The sequence below is a fragment of the Acyrthosiphon pisum genome, chromosome A1 (assembly GCF_005508785.2).
Source record: "Acyrthosiphon pisum isolate AL4f chromosome A1, pea_aphid_22Mar2018_4r6ur, whole genome shotgun sequence".
NCBI lineage: Eukaryota > Metazoa > Arthropoda > Insecta > Hemiptera > Aphididae > Acyrthosiphon > Acyrthosiphon pisum.
In genome coordinates, this window is record NC_042494.1 from 2,967,845 (window position 1) to 2,995,649 (window position 27,805).

General features: G+C 27.7%; 3 protein-coding genes across 12 annotated transcripts in view; 1 reads left to right on the plus strand and 2 right to left on the minus strand.

The window, feature by feature from the left end:
• The window catches only part of LOC100575012 (stress-activated map kinase-interacting protein 1-like), a 9,028-nt gene extending 3,062 nt beyond the window's left edge, over nt 1–5,966 (minus strand). Inside the window, exons 1-8 of one of the 5 annotated variants that reach the window (XM_029486152.1) lie at nt 5,684–5,966; nt 2,884–3,015; nt 2,661–2,783; nt 2,207–2,349; nt 1,969–2,138; nt 1,720–1,896; nt 1,610–1,650; nt 1,403–1,519 (exon numbers count right to left, since the gene is read on the minus strand). In XM_029486152.1, the coding sequence (XP_029342012.1) occupies nt 1,403–1,519; nt 1,610–1,650; nt 1,720–1,896; nt 1,969–2,138; nt 2,207–2,349; nt 2,661–2,783; nt 2,884–3,015; nt 5,684–5,756 (976 nt within the window). In that variant the 5' untranslated portion in view covers nt 5,757–5,966. Of the gene's footprint in view, nt 1–1,402; nt 1,520–1,609; nt 1,675–1,719; nt 1,897–1,968; nt 2,139–2,206; nt 2,350–2,660; nt 2,784–2,839; nt 3,016–3,093; nt 5,538–5,683 lie in introns of those variants that run through there. The other 4 variants (XM_029486153.1, XM_029486154.1, XR_003838858.1 and 1 more) reach the window with 4 other exon arrangements.
• LOC100575729 lies at nt 5,729–26,808 on the plus strand. Of its 6 annotated transcripts, none has more exons than XM_016803510.2 (9): nt 5,729–5,858; nt 21,925–22,157; nt 22,229–22,343; nt 23,461–23,587; nt 25,444–25,630; nt 25,717–25,861; nt 25,954–26,067; nt 26,174–26,269; nt 26,358–26,555. In XM_016803510.2, the coding sequence occupies exons 2-9, from the start codon at nt 21,934–21,936 to the stop codon at nt 26,490–26,492; spliced, it is 1,143 nt and encodes a 380-aa protein (XP_016658999.1). In that variant the 5' UTR covers nt 5,729–5,858; nt 21,925–21,933; the 3' UTR covers nt 26,493–26,555. The 6 variants fall into 6 exon arrangements, with proteins under 6 accessions (XP_016658999.1, XP_003243745.1, XP_029342355.1 ...); XM_003243697.4 differs by lacking the exon at nt 5,729–5,858 and adding an exon at nt 16,022–16,334; XM_029486495.1 differs by lacking the exon at nt 5,729–5,858 and adding an exon at nt 18,298–18,318.
• LOC100575629 lies at nt 13,518–14,414 on the minus strand. The gene is made up of 3 exons (XM_003243696.4): nt 14,225–14,414; nt 13,896–14,077; nt 13,518–13,728 (listed from the first exon to the last, which is right to left on the minus strand). The coding sequence occupies exons 1-3, from the start codon at nt 14,304–14,306 to the stop codon at nt 13,552–13,554; spliced, it is 441 nt and encodes a 146-aa protein (XP_003243744.1). The 5' UTR covers nt 14,307–14,414; the 3' UTR covers nt 13,518–13,551.
• Nucleotides 26,809–27,805: the final 997 nt, after the last annotated feature.

Below are 27,805 nucleotides of genomic sequence, written 5' to 3' on the forward strand. Positions count from 1 at the left end.
GATTTATTAATAGTTGTATACGATGTATACGATTTCCCATGTTTCAAAAAGTACGTAAACAAAAAAATACCAATTATGAACTAATCGACTGTAATCTATGGTCGATATAATATATGTTCGGCATTTGTGACCTTAATAAATGATAGATAATGATTTATTAATGCATAGACAAGTACAAGGGCCCTTGGGAATTGCAGTAAAAGAAAAAATGCACAGCGTATTACAAAAAAATCCTGGTTTAGACTGCCTAAAATTAATTAGAGATACACATTGCGAAATTAATGGGGTAATGTTTCCGACTGAACTCACTGCTTTGGACATTGCAAATATGAAATTTGCACCCATTACCTCGGTGGAAGTCGAGCGCTCCTTCAGTCGGTACAAATCTGTGTTACGACCAAACAGTAGATCATTTAACTTTGACAATTTGAGCATGTATATGGTATCTCATTGCTTTCAAGATGAATAATGGTAGTAAAATAAGTAAATTATAGATAATAATGTCATTTATAAAGCAATGTTTTATATTTTTTTGTAATATTTTTGTATTCCATATTTTCATTTTTTAATCACATATAAAGTGATTTATTATTACATATATATTTACATATTTTGGATTTTTTAATACATATAAATCCGAGCCCTATTGATGATCAATCATAATCCATTTTCAAAATTAAAATCTGTCAAACCAAATTCTTGCAGTTTTGTCTAGCTTATTGGTCTAAAGGTCACCTTTTTTTTTTATTGAATGGAGCCCCCCCCCCCCCAGGTTCATTTTATGATACGGAATTTCAATATATAGAAAAACATTATAACAAACAAAATTACATTACATAAATCTACATTAGTTTTGACTTTTGACAAAACTGACAGCAAGCCCCTTAATTAGCGTGTCATGGTCATTTAAATATAAAATAAAAATTCAACTATATCTCTTTTAAAATTTTTGATATTTAAAAAACCAAACGGTATATTGAAATTATGATACTTGTATCATCTTAAACACATAAAACTACACATTTATATGTAAATTAAATTTCAAAAATAAAACTTTTAGGTTGGTAAATTGTGCGAGGAACTTTTATACCTATAAGATAGGCAATTATGATGAGCCGGGTCCAATGACGTCAAGCGTCTTTTTTCAATTGCTCATAACTTAATGAATAATGTGAGTAGAAACATAAAACCTATACCATTATTCTTAGAATTGAACATTCTTTCAAATTAAAAAAACTTTTTTTTGTGTAGTGTGCTCCTTTAAGCTATTTGCTTTTTAAGACAATTTTATACTTTTTAAAATTTATTTTTGATATAGGCCCAAGCAAATGTGATCATGGTCTAAGAGCTTGATAATTTTGTTAATTTAAAAACATTACAAGTTGGAGTATTTATTACTTACCTAAATGTATTTCTATTTTTGCTCTAACTTTATTCAAAATATTCACATGGTATAATTGGTATAAAGGCGCTTCAATAGCAAGAAGTTTATTTAACTCTCCTTCTAGTTGTTGTTGAGCTAGATGAAATAATAAACAATAAACTTAAATAAGGAAAAGAATAAGACTAGTTATCTTTTAAATAAAATAATTGAAGCAAATATTCTTACCTTTAGTGTTGACATTTTCACTTAAGACAGAATTTCCTTCCCTAAAAAAAGAATGCGTTTCCAGTTATAATATATTATACAAATCTATATTTTTAAAGAAATCATCTTACTGTGATGTAGGGGAATGATTTGATGTAGATGGTGCAAATTTACTGTCACGTTCAACAATAGCTAAGAACCCAAATCCAAATTTAGCAACAGTTTCTCGAGAGTCTAAACATGGAAAGTCAAAATCAATCTCACCGTCATCTTCTGCTATGTATAGAGCATAACAATCAACACTATCCCTAGTTATTGAACAAAAAGATTTAATACATTTTTATAAATTATGAATGCTATCTTTTATAAATTTATATTACTTCAAGGTGCAATCTGGATATTCAATAGTACATTTCCAGCATACCAATCCAATTAGATCATGTACTTTTGCCGTGGCTATTATTGATACTTGCATAGGATAGTTACGGCGTTCTAAATTCAGCATAGTTATAAACATGCTATACTTCCGAGTGGCTTCACCTAGCTGGGCCTAAAGAAATTTTTAATATTAAATAAAGTAAATTAATTTATATAAAAAAAATTTGAATTTGAATTTACATTTCCGTCATATTTAGAATATTCTCGAAATGGATTTATTGGTAGGTATGGGCAAGCTTTCAATAACTTAGATAATTCAGAAACATAATTCTTTTTTTGGTGACTGATGTCTTTTTTAGGAAATAGTTCAGCCTTTTCTTCATCTATATTTTTAAAAAAACATTATTAATAAAGCTATTATAATTACTAATTATTAATTTATAAAATACATAAGCAAGAAAAAATATATTGAAAAGGTTAATTATTTATTTGATATCGATACTAATAAAGTTGTAGAAATTTCCACACTTGAGTACCAATTTATTTGTATTTAAAGATTAATTTTTCATATTATTAACAACTGATTTTAAATCATAAATATAAACACTATGCTTTGCATAGGTATACAAATATGTATGTGTATATTCTACGTATATATATATTCAACACTTTTTTCTATTTCTATTTGAAATACCTGTAAGAGAAACAGGTGTTATTTCCCATTTTACATGACGCACATTAGCAGATTTCATCATATTTCTTTGCAGACGTTCTAACTGAACTGCCGTATGAGATCGCTGACGTCGAACTCCAAATTCTTTAAAAATATAAACTAATTAATAATTAACTAAACAAATAGAAAATAATATGTACTATTTTAGATTCTGAGTGAAGCGATGAATGTATTTTTATTTTACCAGTGTGAATATCAAGTGATTCTGCCAATTCTTCTTCTTCTTCATTATCTTCAATTCCTGGATATGTGTCATATTTTGATGTGGATATTGTTTGAAGTACATTTTCTCCACCCATAACCACCTCGCTAATCCCTGTAAATAATGTTGTACAAAAAAAATATCCAAATATATACATTAAGTGTAATTACTAAAATATAAACATAAAGAAACCTTGAATATAATAATGTTAAGTATACAATCATGGCCACCAACTCTTCACAGCATTGCACCTCCAAAGCCATAAACTTCCAACACTTTGATTTCAAAATCTTTCCCAGGGCAAAGTGGTGGATTATTAAACGTTGAACAGCTATCTGATTTTCCAAATCTTATATTTTCATCCATCCAAATAGCTTGACCATCACCACCACCGATAGTTATCATTTTAGAATCAGCAGCCATAAAAAGTTCATTTGAATGACAAACATTATCATTTTCCATACCAACCCATGGATATTTTGATCTCTCAGGAAACAAGCTAAATAGAAATGTTTCCCCGGTTCCAAAATATGCTGTCCTGTTTCCTCTATCATCTTTTCTATTCCTCTCAAGCCATTTAGTTGAGCAATAAGCACCAAACACATCATCAGAACAAGTTTTAATTATTAACAATGTTGGTTCGTGTTGTTCGACTCTAAAATAAAATGTAGTCAAGCTGCATCCATGCTCTTCTGTAGTGTATAATAAAATTGGTTGATACATAGTAATTCTCATTGGTAACCATGACCACAATGTGAAAAGTTCTCGTGTACTAAGTGTATGTGACAGGAGCTGAATATTTACTTGGGACTGACTGGTAGGCAAGTTTTCACTCGATCGAGACCTTATCAACTGATGTGAATTTGATACAATAGCTTTTGACTTCATTGACATTTCAGTTTTAACAAAAATTCTATGTAAATATGCAGCACTTAATGCTCGAATATTAAATGCAGTTTTTAACAATTTATTAGGACTAACAGGAATTTGTCTGCAAAATTTCATTAAAGTAGCTTCTAATCCATTATTAAGAGCTTCTAAAGCCCAAGGAGAATTTCTTTTACTAGAATTTTTATGAAAAAGCTTTAGTATAGCCATGGCAATTCTATATAATACTTTAATACCTTCATGTAAGTAACAGTCCATAACTCTTACAATGTGATGAAATGGAAGGCCTTGAAAAATCCACCACATCCAATCGGTATACACATGTTCCATTTTGGTTGCCGAACAGAATTTCGTTAAATTAATTGAAGCACCACTTGCATGTTTCCTTGTAACTCGCATTACGGTTCTCCAAGTGACTTCATATAATGATTTTGTTTGAGTCATAAAAACTAATCTTTTTGAAGACACAAGACTAGTTAAACTATTATAACATTCTTCTTCAGGCATGAAATGTAAAAATAATGAGACTAAAGAATAAATTGCTGGACTATAAGTAATATCAGGACATGCAAACCCAAGTACACATACTACTCGGTCCGCAACTTCTTTACCGACAGCAGTTAAATGATAAATATGTCTATGTTTGGAATCAACAAAAGGTGGCAATATACTAGTTTTATCTGGTAATTCTTTTGTACCAAATAATTGGATGACAAGATCCCAGTAGAAACCTTCAGTCATATTATTGTTGTTGTGCTGTTTACACAGTGCCGACCATAGTTGAGAGCGAATCATGTTATCGGCAGGCCAATGGTGGCTACGTAATAGTTTTTTAACCTCCTTGTGGCGTCCATTAGTAATGAGATGTTGGATTTCACTAAATGTCTTGTTTGGCTGCTTCTTTGTAATTGTGCATTCCGGGATAACGAATGGAATACTGTCAACATTGACTAACGATTGGAATGGCTGGTAATCGAGATCATTGATAATGACCATGATTTCTTCTCGGTTACAGTTTTTAAGCCCAAAATTATATATTGGGTATGCTCGAAAGTTTAACAGTAGGTAGGTTAACCGAGTTAAATTTAAAATAAGTACTATTAATAAAAAAATACTGAAAAAAAACGATCAAGTTAAAACCATTGCTTTATAGCACTTGTAATGATGAGAGTTGGAAAACAATTCACGAGATAAGATAAAAAAAAATATGACATTAAAACGTTACATCGGACTATACCACAGATCACGATTGTTGTTTACTTGCACTGATTGGATTCTGCACCTGGGCGGTCCAGATTTTAAGTATAAAGTAATGTACGATTTCTGTTTGGGTAGACGACGACGATGATCATTGAATCGTACGGAATAACAGTAACATTAACAGCCAACAGTAATGGAATAATTAAGTATAAACAGTCGGTTCAGTCGGATGATTATCGGAAAACGTGAAAAAAAAATATGGCGTAAAAAATGGAATACGGAACGCGGCGAGGAATTTCTAGGCAATTACCTAGTCTTTTTTTTTTTTTTTTATTTTAAACGCTAGAAAAAAACTTTCGTTGAAAAAAATTTTCTCCAGATAACCATGCCCCACCCTTGGACACCTTGATAGTACACAGTGTTACCTGCTCGAATAGTCTTGCTCCGTAAACATAAACGCGTTTAATACGTCCCATTCCTAGTCTGTCTGTTTGTTTTCATTGCGGGTCGTTGGCACATCGACTTACTACTCTACCCATTTCTACCCACCTGCCGCGTCCCGTCCTGGCTACCCATGATAATAAAAAATATATTATGATACAACAATAACAGTAATCTTGCGATAAATCGACTAGTCGGCGGCCGTCCGCTACGATTTTGGTAATAATATGATTGTTCGTATTGTAATGATTACCTGTGTCATCGGACGATATGAACGAGTTTCTGATGTGAGAGAGAAGCCAATGTTTGCTGTCGTAGAGCGCCATTATTTCAGGCTGCCGAACGGTGTACACGAGTGCTGAAAAATTCGTCGACGTCCAACATTGGACTCTTTCCGCTGCCGGGTCCGGGCGACCGCGGCGAAAATAGTATGCGATATTTTATTTTACCAACTGTATCAATCAAACCGATCCAAAAATCAAAACATACACTACTACGACTTTTTTTAAAGTGTATCGTGATAAGGCCGATACGATAAATTGATAAGCAAAAGATTCAGTGCCGACGTTTTGTCGTTTTGTTCGCACGACAGATATTGCGAGATTTATCGTTTATAATTACTAGGGACCGGATTTATGTGCAAATGCATATACGTATTGGAATAAGCTTTTTGAAATCTGATGAGAATTGTCTCCGATTTAGATCATTCTTATTAAAATAACACCAATTGTATTTTGCATATTTCAACGTTTTTACCTATTAAATACATATTTAATGCATATTTGTAGGTTTATAGTGCATATTATTATTTATACCACATATATTTGTTTTTCGTCGTATTTTCACGTTCACAGCCACATAATATCGATAATATTACGATCAGTATTGCAAAAAAAAAATGATATACATAAATATTGATATACATAATTATGTATATATTATTATAATATCAATATAAATAAATTCGTTGTTCCTATAATATAGAGTTCAAGTGTTCGACGAAAACCAATCAGGGCTAATATTTTATAGATTTAAGATAAATGACATTAAATGGCGAAGAACTTAGTGAAGATGACAAAAATATACTTTTTTATACTTTTTTATACTATTAAAACCCTTATATACCTCTTTTATTACTTAATTAATTAATACTTATTTTTTACATAATTTTAAATAAAATGTTTTCGATTCAATTTTAAGTGCATATTTAAAAATAAATGCATATTTTGTAGCATATTAGAGCATTTTTAGAAGCATATTTTGAGGTCTTTTTGTTCATATAAATCCGGTCTTTAATAATTACATACTACTCGATTCTCAAATACTTGTCCAGTGACTGTGACTTGTCCCTACTACCTACCTACCAACCTACCTTGAGAGAAAATTCCATTTAAGGATTATTTACAAGAATTCTTGCATACGTGCACGTAAATCGCACACGAATCGTCGTGATGCACATAATACATTATTCTATATTTTTCTATCTAACTATAACAGTATAGTACGTCCAATGTCCATGTTTCATGTTATGTACCCACCTACCTAAATATTGCATTACGTCATATTATCTACAACTTAAAAGTACGGCATGTACAGTACCTAAAGTACTACATAAACGACATGAAACGACCTTGGACAGAATAATACAGAAAATACTGGACACTTGTGGAATGCATACACATTGAGATTTATTGGGGAACACACTTATAAATTTACTAACGCTATAAAAATACACACGTATTATTGCCGTTACCCATTGGCATATTGCACTACACGTAATATAATATATTTTATGTTTAGGACGTTGAGTATAGGTAACTTGGCAACGTTACATTCTAAACGATTTTAGAACAGTGATATCTATATTTTAAATTTTTATTACCTAATTAAATAAGTTTAATAACCTAATTAATTAAAAGAGAAAATAAACCTAAAATGTACTATATGAAAATTAAAATCAATTTAATTATTTAGTTTTTGAGTAAATAAGCATCTGATTTGTGACTTATTACTAGTTTACAGAACAACTTTATTGTACCTACTACCTATAGTCTATAATTATTCAAATAGATATGTACCTATGTTACATGTGGTTATATTATGTTACACCTCCACTGTTGTTTAGCCCACATTAACCATTATTCGGTATAATAGGATAATAGGTACTAGCCACTAGGGTAGGTTAGGTAAGTAGGTACCTACATAAATACCTAATATGTTGTATTCCATATTTGTACGATGTATCTAATGTTATTGGAGGATGGGATTGGACACATGGGTTTCATAAATAATATAGTACTTTTTTAGGGCTTAACCGATGACCCCAAAAGGCCAGACCGAGGTCATTATACTGTTTCAGGGAAATATACATATGCGGGGCCAAGGAGGGAACAGGGTCTGCTGTAAAACCTCTGAACACATTACAAATATTTTCTTATTACTAGACTATGACTATAATAATCGAATAATGCGCATATAAAATATTCGGCACCATAGACCACGATCACATGTATTGTAATTTGTAATTTGTAAATGCATACCTATTATATAAGTTCAGTGAGTATATAAAAAAGTGATAAATAAAAAGTAGTATAGTTTTTAAGTTATCTTCAATTTTTTTCAAATTGAATACTTGTGACAAATTATGTTTATTGAAAACAATATCATAATAATATATAAGTATGGTTGTTTAAATAAATGTTAAAAAAATTATGCCATCAAAGTATCAACGAGCACCTATCCTGTATGAGAGGGTAAATGGATATTTCCCCCCTGACTGTTTTCGGTCTAGTTAGACATCCCCCCCCCCCCGATATATTTTTGATGCGGACATTTCCACGCTATTTTTTTAAAATAAAATATAAAATAGTTTTTATTTTTATAAATATAATAGATTATAAATGTATATGTTTAATCAACTGAACTACAAACTTGAAACAATAAAAATTTAAAAAAAATAAGTAGGTATATAAAGTAAAATATAATTAATAATTAATAAAAAGATTAAAAGTTCCGACATAAAAATGATACATTTTGTAAAAAACATTTGAATTCTGATTCTTTTTTTATTACTTAATTTATATTTTTTAGCCTTTTTTCATATTTATTTTTTTTTTATTTTGTTAAAACTGTACCAGCTTGAATATTTAACAATTTAATAATTGCTTGTGAATTTTATTCAAGTATTATTAAATGGTAAACTTTAAAAAAAAAATGGGGGGGAAATGTCCTACTACACCGAAAATAGTCGAGGGGGAAATGTCCGCAATCCGCGATTCAATGAGAGATACCAGACAACCATACTCCACCCATGGGGGAATATTAATATTAATCTTTTTTCTATGATAGTATCTACATACTTATATGTAGTAAGTGTAAAGACACTTAGTGTCCTACTGTTCTATAATATAATAATAATAAGTACCTAGGTAATAACCCTATATAGTCTCATATAGAGCATAACCACATAGTCGTATAGCCGCTATAAGTACATTTAGGTACTAAATGATAATAAACTAAGGTAGGTGCCTACACAGCACACGGTACAAAACCGTGTGTAAAATAAATATAAATTTTTTTAGGAAGTACTTAGAAATATATAGTATACACAGCTACTTATATAGGTAAGTATTATAAAGATACCTACAACCTACCTAATCAATAATATAAAATAATAGGGGGTTTTAAATTATTTTATTATAATTAGATATTATGTACTTATTACTTATTAAGTACTATTCGTCATAGTTCATGATGAGTAATATTTTAATAATACTAATGAAAATGAAATAATGAGAAATGACTAGGTAACTAACTCAGCAGTGGTGTATTGGTAAATATATTTATGGGTATACGCACCAATAAAATATGTACGTAACCTAAACGATCAAATTATATCATCGTATATATTATATATCGTTATTGCAGTTCAATTAGTACATAGTTTTTAACATTATTTTATTAATTTTTTTATAATTTAACAATAGAAAATAAAACAAAATCAACTCGAATGTCAAAAAAATTAAAATAATAATAACATTATTATTATAGGTACAATCTATAGAATTTTCCACATACATTTTTTGTATTCAATATTGGGTTTACTAAATTGAACTTAAAGTCTTAAAATACATTAAACACGACGCATATTGTTATATAACTTATATTCAATACCTACCTCAATTGATAAGTAATTCATTAATACATATAATAACGAATAACGTTTTTTTCCTATATGAATTATTAAATAAATTTTAAATCTTATTTGGTTTTCTGGTTATTTTGGAAGCGTATACCCGTAAAATAAGATTTTACCTTGGATATACGCCGAAAATCGAAAATCTTCTGATGGGTATACGGCGTATACCCGCGTACCCGTACCAATACACCACTTAGTTAAACTAAGTATCTATCAATAAATGATAATAGAATATATAAGTATATACCTATATATACCTGATACCTCTATTAGAAATTATAAAGAATAGTAATGACTTATGGTATAGTCGTATAAATCAGGGTTGGCACGAAAAAACCCACCTCGAAAAAACCTGGGCTGCTTTTCTGGGTTAATCCCACTAATTTTTTTTGAAAAAACCCATAAGACCGGGGTTACTTTTCTGGATAAAATAGAAGTTCACTCTTTTTTTTTTTTTTTAACTTGTGTTAATTTTCAGAAAAAATTACCTTATAGGTATTATTTATTTTTCTAATTAAAATATTAAATTGATTTGAAAAAAACTTGATAATTATTTTTTAATTAGGTAGGTACAATTTAAAGAATAAAATTGAAAAAATTACACACTAATGGTCAATAGAAATCTTTTATTTTTAATAAAAAATTCCGCTTTTTATTTTTTTCGGAAAAAACCCCGATAAAACCGCCCATTATTACTTTTACATTAAAACCCAACATCTAAAAAACCCGGGTTTTTGACAACCCTGGACTATAAATACAGTAAAAATTCAAGGAATACGGTAGGGTCCGGTTGAAAAATGAATAATCTCTTATATCTATAGAAATATTGATTATTTAGTTAGCCTGCTACGTACTTTACTTCGTGTGGGCTATTTACTTTATTTATTTACTTATTTGGTTAAGATTCTATAGGATATAATATTATATTATACAAAAATATTTCATAAGTCCCAATAAATAAGCTTCCCATTCTTCCTAATGATTTAATGCTTTAATTAATGCTCTAATTGAAAATCGCTCGATGATAGTAATCCCAAAAAAGACGATTCAAGCGTCACTGGTTTTGTAAATTATTAAGATCCATTATTAACAAATATACAAAAATCAAATAAAAAGGCGGGAAATGATTAACTATTAAATACCTAAGTAAATCTTTGCTGTTTAGTAGTGGACAATTTAGGATTTTGCTGCCATGGTATAATTTTTTTTTTTAATGCCCTCTCCGCCCTCTCTGTTTTTTTCATAGTGAAAATATTTCTCACCCATAAAATAATATAGTAATAACAGTATCATCCATTCATGCAGTATAAAAGTCTATCAACATACCTGTGATAATAAAATAATCAAAGTAAATTGTAAAATGTATTAATTTATTTTTCATCTATTTATAAAATAGTAAACATAATTTAATATTTCTTGAAAAAGACTTCAATAAAATTTCATGTGTCTACGGTTATTTTTTTTTAGTTACTCCAAACAATCAAAATCAATTTTGTCAAAAACTTGTAGGTATCTTGCGTGAAAATTCTGTTTATCCTCAATTTTTATTTGTTTTTCTCGTTGCTTGTAAAACTACCAGAAATTGTCTATTCTTTAAAGTAGGTACCAACTAGATTCACTTTCCCACTAAAAATAACACTGAAGTTGAAAATCGAAGCATTTTTTAATTTCAACTATTTATCGTATATATAAACATTAAACATATACACACACACACACACACACACACATATACACACACAAAACAAATTACCACATATTATTGTAAAATCATTGCCTTCATTAAAAAGTAATAAAATGATCAATGCAATATAAGGCCTTGTCTCAAAATATTTAAGTTTTTAAAAAGTAAATTATCAAACTTACCAGAAATTTTCTAATATAATTTGTTGGACAGTCAGCCTACCAATGTTACTATTTATCTAATTTATTTTACTGTTCGTATTACGGTAGCCGCCAGCCGGTATAGGCTGAATTCATTTTTTCCGAAAACATAGCATTTAAGAATGGCATCGTGTGTGTATAAAATATATCACAATATACGTATAAGTTTCAAGTCCCGAATAATATTTTAAAATTACAAAAAAATAACTAAAAAATTTGTTTTTATGTACCTATATAATTTTATAAGCAAATTAGAAAATATGCGAGTTAATACAATTATAAACATTTACTATTAAGTATAAGGTATTCGTATTAGCCATTAGGTTATCATTGGTTATCATAGGTATTGTATCAAATAATTGTTATGAATATAAAAGGGATGCATGATAGCTGGCGTTTTATACCTAACATAAATAACAAGTTCGAACTAGAATTTTATTTACGCGCAAATTCAGTGAATTCGCGTTAATTATTTGTATCAAGTATGACTGTTTAAATTTATTTAGGTTGTTATTTATGATAAAACACGTTTTCGTTATATAATTTAATGCAATTCAAACGATTTTGAATAAGTACATGAGCCTATAATGTGTAGGTATAAATAACACATAACAGATGTAATTTTTTCATGTATTTTTTTTTATTTATTTAGAAATTATGCTTACCTACTGTACATATCTCGAGGCGAAATATTACCCATTATGAATTATGATAACGGTGAATAAAAATATCAAAAAAGCATGAATAATTTTCAAAAAGAAGCCACCCACTGACGACATATTCAACTATGAAATATTGTATACTTTTATTTGTTATTATTATTTATATATATTAAATTTTGAGTGGAGGGGTGAATGTTTTGTTTTCACAATGATATGTCTTTATTGTCACATTTTATGGTTGAAAAATGGTTCAAAACTTTTGAACGTAGTTTCTAATAGAAAATTGGATCTAGTTGGTAGTTTAGAGGTGAAAATGTCCAGTAAATTTTAAAAATATTCGGAAAATCAAAATAAATTTAGAAAAAACGATATCTACGCAAAATCAGTTTTTGACAAAATCGATTTTGTTTTATTGTTGTAACTTGTAACTCAAAAATGAATAACTGTAGAAATTTATACCAAACATTCATATTATTAACATTTTTTAGAAATAGTATAATTTTCAAAATATTTACTCTTTTATGGACGTTTCAAATTTTTGATTTTATTTTTTCTATACATTTCGATGAATAATTTCACTCGTATAAAAAGTTTGAAAATGTAATATAAAATCCCTTATAAGTTATTTGCTTAACAATTTAAAAATATCTAAAATAGTTTAAAATATTTAAAATACATGGTACAATAAATTTTAGTTATAAGCTTCTAAAGTTCAAATTTGTTCAAAATCACAAAAATTTGCCCATTATTTTACAGTTAAATATTTTAAAAATGTAATAAAAAGTTTTATACCTAAGTATTGAACATTTAACATGGTTCCTCTTACTTGTAAGTAGTTCATTCTAAAACCAAATAATCTAAAGGAAAAATATAAGCATGTTTTTTTTATACACATTTGAAGTACCTACTTATTTGGACAAACTTAGAATTCGGATACTAAAAGTATAAGAGATAAAGACCTTTGGAAATAAAAAATGAACAGTGTTATTAATTAGGTATATGTATAATGTACCTACTTATAATTGCCTAATTGGTATTTTTTATTATTTATTTGAAAAATGGATATAATATATGACTTAGACTTAAATTAAATTAAAAGTTCAATTTCTTATTGGTAATTTGCTATTTTTTTTTGTTTATAGACATTTTTATTTTAGTATTTTTATACCTTTATATACCACTATTCCTTAATCGTAACAAATATTAACATTGATTATAAAATATAGTAATACTATTTGATAACCATTTATAATCATTGATATTAATCACAGTAATTTCAACTGCAGAAATTCAATAATTTACTATATTATTATTTTTTTTTTAAGAAAGTAAAAAATTGTAAATTTCAATTAAAAATACAATTTATTAATATTCAAACTAATTATTATGTTGTCCATCACTTATTGGAGTGACGGAAAGGTAAGTTAGCACTCCTTTTCCAGGTATTGGTTTTATAGCTACATAAGCTCGTCCATCCGGAGACCAGTGCTTCATATACACATTAATTGGTCCCATAGGTGGAAGAGATGTTACTTTTGATGCTACCAATTTTCCCTAAACAAGAAATATTCAAAATTGTACTATATTATCAAAATCATTTAGTTTTAATAATTAAAAAAATTTTTTTTATACAATTATACATTTAATTCCCCTACAACTTAATAGCAAAATATTATTATTAAATAGGTATATGCGTGATTTTAAATTATATTTCATCTTACCATAGCTTCAGGAAAAGGCATTAAAGTTGCCGGTGGACTGTTGGAAAATATTCCGTGTAGAACACCAGCTCTAAGCATTATACGTAAATATTGAGCATAATCATTGCGAATTTTAATATTTTCTAAAGAGTCATCTGACAACATCACCAACTTATGAACCCATTCAGTACAACGGACTCTGTCTAAAATTTAAAATAATAATTGAATTATTAAATGATTATTAATAAAACTACTAAATAACTATGATTAATTATGAATAGCATAGAAGTAATAATCACAGAAGGGCACACGAATAATTGTAATTTTAAAATACATAATTGAGAATTTACCAAATTGATTTTCCAGCTTGAAAGAGTTGTTGGCTATGTCACGTAATGCGTATTTAAACTCTTCGTTATACTTAAGAGACATTATGTAATTAGTATTTGATAATAAAATGAATCTTTGCTAGCTATTTAAAAATATAGGTACTTCGATTAATATGTTTCTGAAAGTAAATAATAGTACCTATGTTGTTATTTATAAAAGAAAATTTGTATTAGTTTAGCCAATATATTATTTTTTTATTTTAATTTCAATAAGAAAAGAATTTAGATGGCCAGACTAATATATTAATAAATAATATAATAACTGACATAGAAGTTATACTATATTTATTAGTTATTACTAATTACATAAAGGTGTAAAAAACTTTATTTTCCCACTATCTTTGTCGATTTTTGTGTTTGTAAAATAGTTTATTTTATACCAGGTGATACATTCAAGTCACACTCATTATTTCGAAAAGTACGTATTAACTTTTTTAAGTATATTTTTTTTATAACTTGATGTAATTTCAAAACAACGTTTTCTGAAAAAATAATATTTTTACTATTTTTCATCGTAATAATTTTTAAGTTGATATTTTTTTGAATGACACTTCATTCTTAATTTCACATTTCGTAGTATACTGTAGTAGAATGTCATTTGGAGTATTTCGATCTACAAAAACCATATTTTGGACAAGTGTCAAGTATAGTTTATTAGTTATAAGTTATAAGTTATAACTTATAAGTCTTTAAAGTTTTGATAAGTGGAGGGTAGACACCATATTACGGGGTTCCCCTAGCTGTACCACTCTACTCCACTCATCTTAACTTTAAATGATTATAACTAACGTACTATTTGTTCCAAATTCGATATTTGTGGATCAGAACAATAATTTAAATAATTAAAAATTTTGTTTGGAAATGACCTAAAATTATGTAAAAAAAAAATATTTACAAAAAAGTTGAAACGTTTTGAAATAATGAGTGTAGACTGTAGACACTTAAATGGATCACCCTGTATATGTAACCTACAATACTTAAAGGTATGTGTACAATAATATATTATATAACTACTTACTATAATATTAAGTCTTATAATTCTAAATTACAATGCTCTATCAAGTAATAGAATTTATTTACTTTTTTTATAGTATGGATTTAAGATTAAAATGGTACTTATATTATATATTGTGAAAATAATATCGTATATTCCAAGTCATATTCAATTAATATTGCTTAGTATGGTATTAGTAATAATTTTTAGCATTTATTTATTACCTTAGAACCTACTAAAATCAAGTTTAAAGTTTGATTGCAACATAACTACTATATTTTTAATTTGTATTAATTCTCTAAAAAGATAATGGGCATCATTACACAGTATGATATTATATATAGTTTATACATGTACGATGTACCTGCATGTATGCCTATTGCCTACACATTATATTATATTTAAAATACAAAAAATATTACAATCATCGTGATTACAGGAATGCTTTTCTGGGTCATATAATATAGTACAGGGTTAATGTACCTATATAATGTTAGGTAGTCATAAGCCCTTGAGACATCCTCCCTGTAATGGAAAAATATTGACCTATTTCCGTGAAACCCTATTATATAGTATGGTTCCTATGAAACTTATCGGACAACACCTATAAAAATATAATATTTATTGAGAGTACAAGTATAATTTTTTTACGAATGTTAAAAATTAGTGAGTGTTTGGCAAGGTCGTGAGTTGCTATAGCTACAAGCGCAAGTACACTACAAATCAAAATAATTTCAGTATCTACTTTACAAATGTACAATATTGGTTACCTGCTACTTGCGCGTTAACTAAATTCGATTGTTCGTAACAAATGTGTGTTTAGCGTCAAGAGATAAGGTTTCTTTTATTAATCCTTATTTTTTTCAAATAACAGTAATAAATAATAATAAAAACAGTGATGATAATAATTTTAGTGCTAGTGTAAAAATATTTTCTTAAATTTCAAATTTTAGTTTATCGAGGTAGTATCGAAATGGAGGATGGCGGTTGGAAAAGAGGGGACATCACAAGCGATATGATAAACGAATTGCATAAAAAAATATGGGATGTGCCCCGAGCACTCAAAGAAGCATAATTGTGAGTATTTTAATATCCCTTGTAATTAAAAAAGTGTATAGTATCTACAAGCTGTAATAATTATAATTTATTTGAAATTATATGTTATCTCTGTTGAAAATAATTTAAAGTTATCTATAGGTAGGTACTCAGTTAAATTCTTAGTTTTATAATAATATATTTTCTTTTTTATATACAATTACTACTTGGTATAATTTATTAAAATAACACGTTTCAGAATTTTACCAACAATGTATAAAATACATTAAATTATTATACCATAAGTTAAAATGGTTATCAATTATCACTATCATGTGGTATTAGTTTGTTGTTATTATTGAGCTCGATAATTTTAAACTAATACAGATTTTTATCATTAGGTATATGTGCAACGTGTAGTATGTGCTGTAGTTATAAACTATAATATGAGTGTGAAAAATGTAATTAATAATTATTATATACATACCACATACCTAATATATTGTACGTATGTGTTATCCCAGTGTTTCTGTCTTGATAATTACTTTGTTTATCTAACTAATATTATTAATTTTATATATAATTAGGTAAATGTTTTCTTTTATCTATTTCATTTCAGTCGTTGGTTTAGACAATGTCGTATTTCCAAGTTGGTTCAGGGGATGCTGGGGTGTTTCCTAAAATAATACCCAACTCGAAAAAATTCTTATTAGATAGACTCATATTTTCATAAAATGAAATTTGTTATTTAAATTTTAAAACATATTTTGTACACAACATTATAACAATTATAATCATTTTATCAATACATTTTTGGTTTTAGAAAAAAGAAATATTTGTATAACCTCAAATATTTATATTAATTATTAAGTACCTAACAAGAATATATATTTATGTAAGAAATTACATTATTTTTATTGTGGTTACGTTTTAGGTTTTTATTGAGAACCTACTATTTTTGTTTTATTTTTTGTTGCATAAATACATAAGGAATGGTACTTCATGACATATTATACAAACACCAGTGGCCGGTCTTTTAAAGAATACTTTTATTTTGTATTTGGAATAAATATTCAAATAAAATAAATGCGTATTTAAGTATTCTAAATACTCGAAAAAGTATTCGAATACTATTAGAGTATATTTTTACCCCGCTAATATTTGTCAGTTTTGGAACGGTCGGAAATTAATGTGGGCCAATCATATTTCATTCAAATAGAATAACAAATAACCATTGTTTATAACTTATAATGTGCCCGATTTTTAATAGAAAAATTTCGTTTGCACAAATATAAACTAATTTTCGAGTTCAAAAAAAGTATTATTTAAATGAATAAAAAAATACAAAAAAGTTTATTTAGAATACGTATTCGAATATTTTTTTCAAAATGTATTTAAAATAGTATACGAATAAAATAAAAGTATTTATTCACATACTTAACAAGACTGACAAACACATGTTATAATTCAGATAAGTTTATAGATATCTAAGTGTGAAGTGGCAGGGGATACTTTGCGATACGCATTACCTATACTCCGCACTTATAGAGAATATATAATTAAAAATATGAACCATCATTTTATAACGAAATTAGATTTTTTATGGTGGTGTTATAAACACTGAATTATTGAAAAAAAAATTCTAAAATAATAATTGACTGAGATAATGGATGTACTTATTTCAAACATTAAATGTACTTATCTACAGACCTGATTTTTAGTAAAATTGTAAATAGTTAATTATGAATTTTTAACTTAGTATTCACAGAATTTTGTCGTGAGTTTCATCGTTTGTGTGATTTATCATAATAGTTTTATATACATAGTGATTATTTTATCATCAAACATTAATTTTCTAGTTAAATGTATCCATGTGTTTTTGTCAACAAATTTTACTGCATGTTTATACGTTATATTTACTATAGATTTATTTTAAATTAAAATCAATTTTTTCAAGTACACACAAAATGTCAGCAGAGACAGTATTATAATAATTATACTGTTAATGGAAAAATAAGTTTTAACTGTTAGTAAATATACATTGCATGTTTTTAAAACTACCTATGATATAGGAATTACTTCAATAAATATTTTGCGTTTATAAAAATATAAATCACTAATAAATAATAATATGTCTGATGTCATCATCATGATTACAATAATTGTATTGACCATGCACCTCGTCCCAATATCTTTAGCCTCATTATAATTCATTGTTTTTGGGTAAATGCGTGGTAATAATAGTATTAATTATACGATCCGTCCGTTTCCAAATTTTTTGTTTGTACCTATTTCTTTTTCAATATAATAATAATTGATTAGAATATAATATTCTATATCCATCTAAACATTCTATATAATATATTGATATATACCTATTATATTAATAAATAACGGTTAATGAACTGACAATGTGATAGAACTAATGATATAATCTAGGTACCTACTCTTGTTTTTATAGTATTATCGGTTGTCGACTAACTTACTACAACTATAATATAATAATATAATACCAGTCGCAACATAAAACCCCGTCGAAACAGGTAAGCAATTATGGATAACTGATAAGACATGTCTACGTGACTACTGAATAGTCACTACTCGCATGAAGTGACGACGCAAACTCTAGTTTGGCTGTTTAAATTATTAATTAATGACGTTAATATATTATAATATATTCGTATATGTAAAAAAAATATTTTGAAGATGAGAATATTTTATTATTTTCTAAATACTGTCTGATCATTCAAAAATATTTTTTAGCAATATTTTTTTATTCAAAATGTATAAATTTGACAATTCTCAAGAATATTAACAGAAACATAATATATTATATTTTATGACATGTATTTAAATGTACGGAAAAAGCTGATACACAATCTCCCCCCCCTGTACTGAAGGCATGGCATATATACATTCTCTAGTACACAACCGGACAACAGTCTGAACTTTTCAAAAAGAATAGACTGTCGCCAAAACTACTTGACAGCTATAAACTAGAAAGGCATTTTTGATTTGTATTACTATGAAAAACTCGGACTTCAATGATTATCCAGAAATTTAATTTTAAAGTTATTTTATGTAGTTATAATCAGCTGTTAGTTATAGATAAATAGATTATAAGATTAAGTTAGCTACTTAACTCTGTTAAAAATAATTTATTATTGCTTTTAAAATTAAACGTACGCACCCCAGCGTGCCACTCAACTTTTATAGACCAATGTTTTATATTCACGAATTCTTTATTTTATTACTAAATAAATAAAAACCTATAAACGTAAATAATTAATTTAAAACAATTATTTGTGGAATTAGTAGTAAAAATATGTATTTAGAAGTTTTTGACGCAAAAATAAATATATATTTTATGATGTTTAGATGTTCCCTAGCAACCACGCAGAAGTTTACTTAAACACATACATTTATAACGAAACAGGTCGACGTACTCATCCAGAAAAGGTTATTTTATATACAAACTGTCAAGGGAAAATCAATCAAAAGCACGAAAATTAATAAATAAAAAGGGTATTTTATAATTAAATGATTGGTAGAGCGAAGGACACAATATGATTCATATAGATAATATTTTGGAAATAAATACAATTTACATTACGTTGTATACCCTATAATATTTATGTTTATGGAAAATAATTTATCAGATTAACAGCAGAGTCAACACCAATAATAATATTATAGTAGGCACCTATATAATATTTTGTTTTGCAATACCAATCTTTTAACCTTTGTTGTACACTTGTATTTGTCTATATGATAAATAGAAAGTCGAAACTATAGTATGATAATGTCTGACTGTAGTTAGTAATTGCGATAATATGTCATATCATCGTAATTTTCAAACAAGGTTAAAGATTATTACAGCTTAAAAGTATTATAGGTGTATAGGCACGGTTAATTACTTTTAAGTTTTTACATAACCGATGCATGAAAAACATATTTATCGCTGATATAAAAAATTCCTTATCTTAGAAATTATCGTCATGTAGTAAACAAATAGGTAGGTATAACTCACCATTGTGGGACATATAACACTATTCCATTTGTACATATCATAAACGAATAATAATTAATAAACTAAAATAAAGTAATTTATGATACAAATACAATGTATAAAATGCTACATTTATGCATGCGACAATATTTGACTTTGAGAGTAATTTATTTGTTAACCAAATAAAGGTCTTATTCAAATATAGAAATTCAGTATTGGCATAAATTCCTTATAAGTAGCAAGTGTCTAATTATATTAAGTATAGGTACTAACCAATATTAACAATTGCAGATTATTGTAATAATGTTTTGTTTTTTCACAATATATAATATAATATGCTTATTATTCTTATAAAAGAAAGATAATATAAATAAATAGGTACTTGAGTACTTCCAATTTCCGAATAACCAATAGAAAAACAAATATTTTATTTTAAACTAGCAACCATAGTTTTTAATTTACTATTTAGTATCTTAGCTTAAAGGTGCGATGAAAAGTTTAAATTTTGGAGAGTGCCTTAAACTGTTGTATGATGCCCATCCACCTTGGATCAGTGGCTCGGTGAGGTCGAGAGTTCATTGTATTTACTATTTATAGTACCTACTACCTACTTATATCATACAAGAAAATTCTTTTAAATGTAAATACTCATTTTCTAGGGCAGAATGTTTTCTAAGAATTTCACTATAAAAAAAATCGAGTTTCCAGCAACTAGTTAATAAGTTATAACTTATAAGTGTTTAAAGTAAGACTAGCAGTGTGTGGAGTAGAGTGCCGAAGGGGTACTCCACAAAATGTTGGTCCTACTACTCTTCCCATCTTAACTTTAAATAATATTATAAGTAATATAACTAATTAACTAGTATTTCGAAATATGATTGTTATACATTGGAATTCCCAGGAAAAAATTCTGCTATGGAATATTAAATTAAAATGTGTGATGTCATATTGATAAAAGTAAAAATTTAAAAAAAATATGGAAAAATATTTATTTTATGAATTACGCGGATTTTTAGCACTGTGTAGGTTGTATCTATTAATTATATCTACCTATACTATATCTATTAATTATTGTATATCTGCCATGTCTTCATGTTTACTCCACTTGACGTTTTTCTTATGGTCATTTAAAAGTAAAAATAATACAAACGAAGAACACCTTAGCCGCAATTAAACGTTATTTTTTTATTAATTTTGTTATAGTAATAACTAATATTATATTAACACCATTACGTACCTATATTGCCTATACTTAACGCCGTTCAACTTATCAGTTGGAATTCTGAACATTTAAGTAATAAAATATATTATACTAGATCATTAAATGTTTTCTTATAAAAATTTAATCATTATTCATCAAAATTAAATGTACCTATGTTATATATATATTTGTATGCTTACAATTTACTTACTTTAAAGTTTAAATATTTTTTAATATAATTTTAAGGAACCAATAATTTAATATAACCAATTTTAATTACTAATAAAAATCACTCCTTGACTATCTGTATATAAATATATACTTTACCAACTAGTATACCCATTTGATTTATTGGACGATAAAAATATAAGATGGAAGAATTTGTTAGTAATATGGAGTGGTTTTTTTTTATGCATATATAGGATAACGGAATGGGTTCTAGAGAAACTGGAATTGAAGCATACCAAAAAGTAGAGCGTGACATCGCTAGAGAAGAACAAGCTGCACCGGCTCCATCTTTAGGTCACGAGATGGCAAAACTGGATCGTTTTATCACAGATATAGAAAATCTTATGAGTCAGCTCAGCCAAGAACGTATAGCGGATGTTGAATTAACATCCAACGACCGATTTTCCCAAAGATATTTCAACTCAAGGTACGCTGACAAATTACCATAAACATATTATTAATCATAAGTATATTAACGTGTTCCTGGTTGATGCTTAGAATTGTAGATGAAAGCGACAATGCAATTAGAACAGTCATGGCAGAATTACGAGTAAATTTGAATCAAATACTTGCGATAGAACACGAAGAATTCATTGCAAATCTTAATCGAAAAGTAAATTGTGTTTTTTTATTTTTTTTTAATAGGTAGGTAGGTACATAATAATTATTTATTAAATCTTACTAAAAATTATGTTTTATATTTACTTGATTTTCCATGATACAATGAATTCTAAACTTCTAACAATAATACTTAATAGTAACTATTATAATTTTTTTAGTAATTGGACAATATTCTAATTTCTGTGGTCATTTTTAGATTCTGAGCGGAGCGAGGAAGCTATTGGTTTTATAATGGTGTTTATTTTAGATTCTGAGCGGAATGAGGGAGCTATTGTTTTTACAATGGTGTTTATTATTATTTTTTTTTTATTTTTCTTTTTATATACTGTATACAAAATTTCTTCCAGAAGGAGTGTTTCGATTTCAACATATAGTACCTTATCTTTTAGCAAATTGGATCAAGATGGTACTTTAAAGAGGTCATTTTTCGATTTTCTTAATAGTTATTTCATGCCACGGGAAAAACCACCGGAAAATTACAAAAAAACGCTAAAAATGGGATTTTAATTTGTAACGCTTTGCTTATCACCATAGAAACGAATAAAAAATTATCATATTTTAATATTAATTAAACTTAGGTACATGATAAAATAAATAATAACAAAATATAAAATATCCAGACTGACAAACCGTCTCCGCTCAGAATCGTTTTTCTTATACGATGATATTATATCATTGAATTCAAATCTAATACAACCATTATACAATGACCCACTTGTAAACTACTGTACAGCAGAGCGACATCCACTTACCTGCTTTTTTAAATATTAATTCGTTAAAATTTGATTTTTTTTCATGATATTACACTAATTATAGTTAATTGTTTTGAAATAACTAAATAACATAAACTATAATTATAGATTTAAAAAAATGAATAGTATTTGAATTATAGCATTATAATTGCGTTAGTTATTATTTATATACAACATTTTGTCATTTTACTACCGACTAATATGCAGTCTAGAAACTGAAAATATATAGCTAAGAATTTGAATATTCAAACTCATTAAAATAATTAAATAGGCACTGTGTTAAAAAACAATTTTTGGAATGTACTAGTATTACGACTCATATAATAATTAATACGTTACTATGATAATACATTTCAGTCCTTAAAACTTCACCATTTAAATTGGTTAAGTCAAATGAGAGCTAGAAGTGAAGAAGAAATATCAAAACTTAGCGTAAGAGTACAACATTTACAGAAACTCTATGAAAGCCAAGAACTAATAATAAGTAAGCATACGAATTAGTTTTTATATTTGAACGTTCAGTAGATGTCAGTTGTATATAAATTATTAATAACATTTAGGATACATTATAAAAATTATTAAAATACACTTTCCTACTCAATCAGAACACAAATTAAAAATACGGGGCAGTCATCACTAATTTAAACTTAAAATTAATCCAGGAAAAATGTACGTGCATAAAATAAATTTATAGCTTAAACAATCAATGTTTAAGGGCGTCGGTGCCGGTGCGTTTTTTGGTACAAAAACATGTCTTACAGAAAAACTCTCACGACCTGTAGAATTGTCGGATTTCGTTAATTTCTTTTTATCTTAAAGTAGAGAACATTTTGTAGGTCAGATCAAAGCCCGATTTTGAAAACTATAATTATAGAAACTAGAATATGCTTTAGAAAAATGCATAATATTTGTCGTTTTTCAAACGTATTTTTCTACTACTATTCAAAGTAAAATTAAAAATCAAATTTTGATCCGACCCGTAGAAACTTCTCATCTTTCAGATAAAAAAAATTTAACGAAATCCGTGAATTCTACAGGGTGTGAGAGTTTTTCCCGTGAAGTCATTTTCGTTGATATAATACACCGTATCGACCCGTCTAAATAAGTATCGAGCTGTAGATTAGTGGAAAAGTATTATAATTAAGGCAATAACTAAAATATAAAACATAGCATAGAAATTTTGAAAATTGGAAATACTGGCACCGACACGCTTAATGTTAATTTAATGTTAAATGTGATATAACAATAAATTTAAATGATATAAACTAAAATACATACTACTTTATAGTGGACACTTACTACCAAATATAAGTCATTATGACGAAAACATAATATAACATATAGATTATAGACAATAAATTAATTTATATTATATCTTTTTACATTATGACTTATATTTGGTAGTATCTAATAGTATCTACTATATAGTGGTAGGTAGGTATGTAAGTACTATGTATTGAAGTTTATACAGTTTAAATTTATATTACATTCAGAGTCGTATTTAGATTTTAGGTCAGGGCCACCAAGGCCGCTAAGGTATGCCCAAGTTGTGGGGGGGGGGGGGGGCACAGGACCTTTATTATTACACAAAAAAAAATACTGAACATTTTTTTTTTAAATTAGATTTATGTAGAAAATAATTTGATCTGTAATACGAAACGAAAAAAAATGTAGGTACATGGGTAGCATTCATTATCTTGTATATTATCTATTAACATGCGTCATTCGTTTTTCATACGGGTGGTTAGTTATAAAGATAAAGTGGTTTGGAAAATATTTCCATTGAAAATAGGCGGGTACGGCAATTAAATTTGGAAGAAGTACCTAATTGACTAGTTTGCTCAAATGAAGGCTCGAAAAGTTAATTTTTAAGTATAATACTTTAATATAAATTATAATATATTTTTATCAATTTATAAATAATAAAACAATTAATATATTTTATAATTATTATTAGATCATAAATCACTATTTAATAATTTATAATTGTATTATAATTGAAATTTTCTGTATATCACCCTTTCTCAATAAATTATAGAAAATAAGTTTATTTGGCTTTACAAATTATATATCATTTTATTTTATTAGTTTAGATTATTATGAAAGTGGTGAGCTCAAGATTTATAGAGACTTATACTAAATAGATAAATGAAAATTCAATTTTTGGCGAGTTACATGCCAAATTAAAACGTGACACTTGGGGGAAAATATATACCTAACGACATTGTACATATTTACACTATATGCTACGACGTTAAATCATTACTATTTATAAAATTGAATCTGGATTTTTTATAAATTTTAAGTATAGTAATGAGTTATATACATTTTTTTATGCAGGAAATTTAGTTGGGAGTAAATCATCAAATACCGGACAATTAGAACGGGAATTGGACAGGGTTCGCAGTTACCGAGACACGTTAGTTAGTGGTGAATTGTCGTGGAAAGACGCCACGTTATTTGCCCAAGACTCGGCGGATTATAGTCGTACGGCATATAAAAGTTGGCATTCACTGCGGACCGAAGAGTAAGTACTTTTCATTAATTCGTTAATTTTTAATTTTTTGATAAATCACTGTTTGTTTTAATGGAATTTGCATAATTATACTGCAGAGACGAATCTATAAGATTTCGTCAAGCATTGAAAACTAGGGACTCGATGCATCAAGCCGCTCTATGCGTTCGGATGGCACAGACCATGTTGCCCGGTGTTCAATTTCCGTATTGTACTTCTAGAGAAGTATTTGCTATTCTACAAGTAACTATACCTAAATAGTTTAAATACGAATACGTCTAAACGTCTAATAATATTCCAGATACTGATTCTGTTTTAACTACTTTAATATTTAGGTGATCGAATACTTGTTCACTGATTTGCAAGTTTCCGAAAGGTTTGGTCATGCTCTTGAAGTGTATAGAAGCTTCAACAAAAGAGCGACGGCATTGACTCAGTGGCTAAAACAGGTAAGAACATTTTAAATCTAAAATATTTTTCTCTGGTTCCATCAAGTTTAAATTGTGTCCAAAATATAACCGATACTCTCTGATTGTTTTTAAATGATACGAGTAGACTACAGATGAAACTATACATAAAGATGTAGAAGAAGTGGACGAACGTATCAATGATTTGGCAAGCATACTGAGTCAAGAAAGAACAATGAACAGGGTGAGATAAGAATTTTCGTATACATTTAGTTTACACATTATTATTAGGACCGTGTAATTTTTCTTTTTTCATTAATTATTTTTGTTAGACAGAGTTTCGGGAGACCAATTCAGAACGGTACAACATACTAGGATCTCATCAACGCATTGTTACCAAATGGCTGGGCGATACCATAGGACCTAAAAAAGAATATATTGAGCTGCATTCAAGATTTCGTTTATAACTTACTATTTATATATATAGTCTAAAACGTTTCAAAATTATAAATACTATTTTTTTCCTTGTATTTTTGTGTTATTTAAGCGAAATTCACCCTGATCCTGTGTATTTTAAAATTAGTTTAAACTTATAAAAAACAAATATTAAAATGTATAATTGTGATTATATAGGTACCATTATAGTGATTACAATTAACGTGCTCGCCTGCCGAACCTGGAAGCTCAGTGGTAGTTACCATAGAAACCGAATAATATTTTAAACAATACATAGTAAGTATCTACTGTAAAAATGAAAAATTAATGTGTTTAAATAAAGTAAATAGAAACATTTTCTGGTTTATTTATATTATCTGTCCATAATAACTAGCAAATAGTAATATTATGTATAACTGTATAAGGATAAACTAGAATAACTATTAATTAACGAAAGTACCTAGTTATTATTTTAAAAAACACATAATATTGTTTTAATATCAATTATTTATTTCCTATTAAAAATAAAAAGTAGAAATTTCAAATATGAGATGAACCATTTACCTATCATTAAATTAAAACAAGTATATACTACCCCGATTGAGATATTTTATGTTATAACTTATATTATACAGCGTCTTATCCCATGCATACCTATCATAATCGTCTTAACACTCTTAAAATATATAAATTAGAAACGTATTAAAGATTCAAGATATTAAGACTTCATAGAAATTAGGAATAGGTGAATACGCGAACATCAGGGGAAGAGGCTTATATAATGTCCAATTATAATACTTTTTTCTGTACACTGCACATGTTATGCAGCCATGCTGCAGGTTGTTTTTTTAAGCACGCCCAATTGAACTCTCTGCAAAGCTTGCATGGCTGCTTGTGTGATTCTATTTTGTGCAATATGCTTGTCAATTATACATTTATTGAAATCCATTTTACTCCGACTATTTTACCAAGGTTGAAATTGGATCTTACAATTAATACATCTACATATATGTGCCTATTCTTAATCACGCCTATAATCACAATAATACCAATTACCTAAATTGCGTTTGAATAACTATCACTATGTCCATCCCCACAATATGCACCTATGAATTACAGCAGTAATTTACAGTCAAATCCTAGGTTTCATCGGCATTTGTACTTGTACCTAAGTCGGACCATTATTGTACCTATAATACACCTACAGTGTAGGCCCCGAACTAACATGTTCAGTGGGACCCATTATTCAGTTGAAATAAATAAAAATAAACCTACGCTTTCTTAATAGTTATTACGAAAAAAAAGAAACACTATTTTGCTTATGAGAACAACAGAATTTTAGATT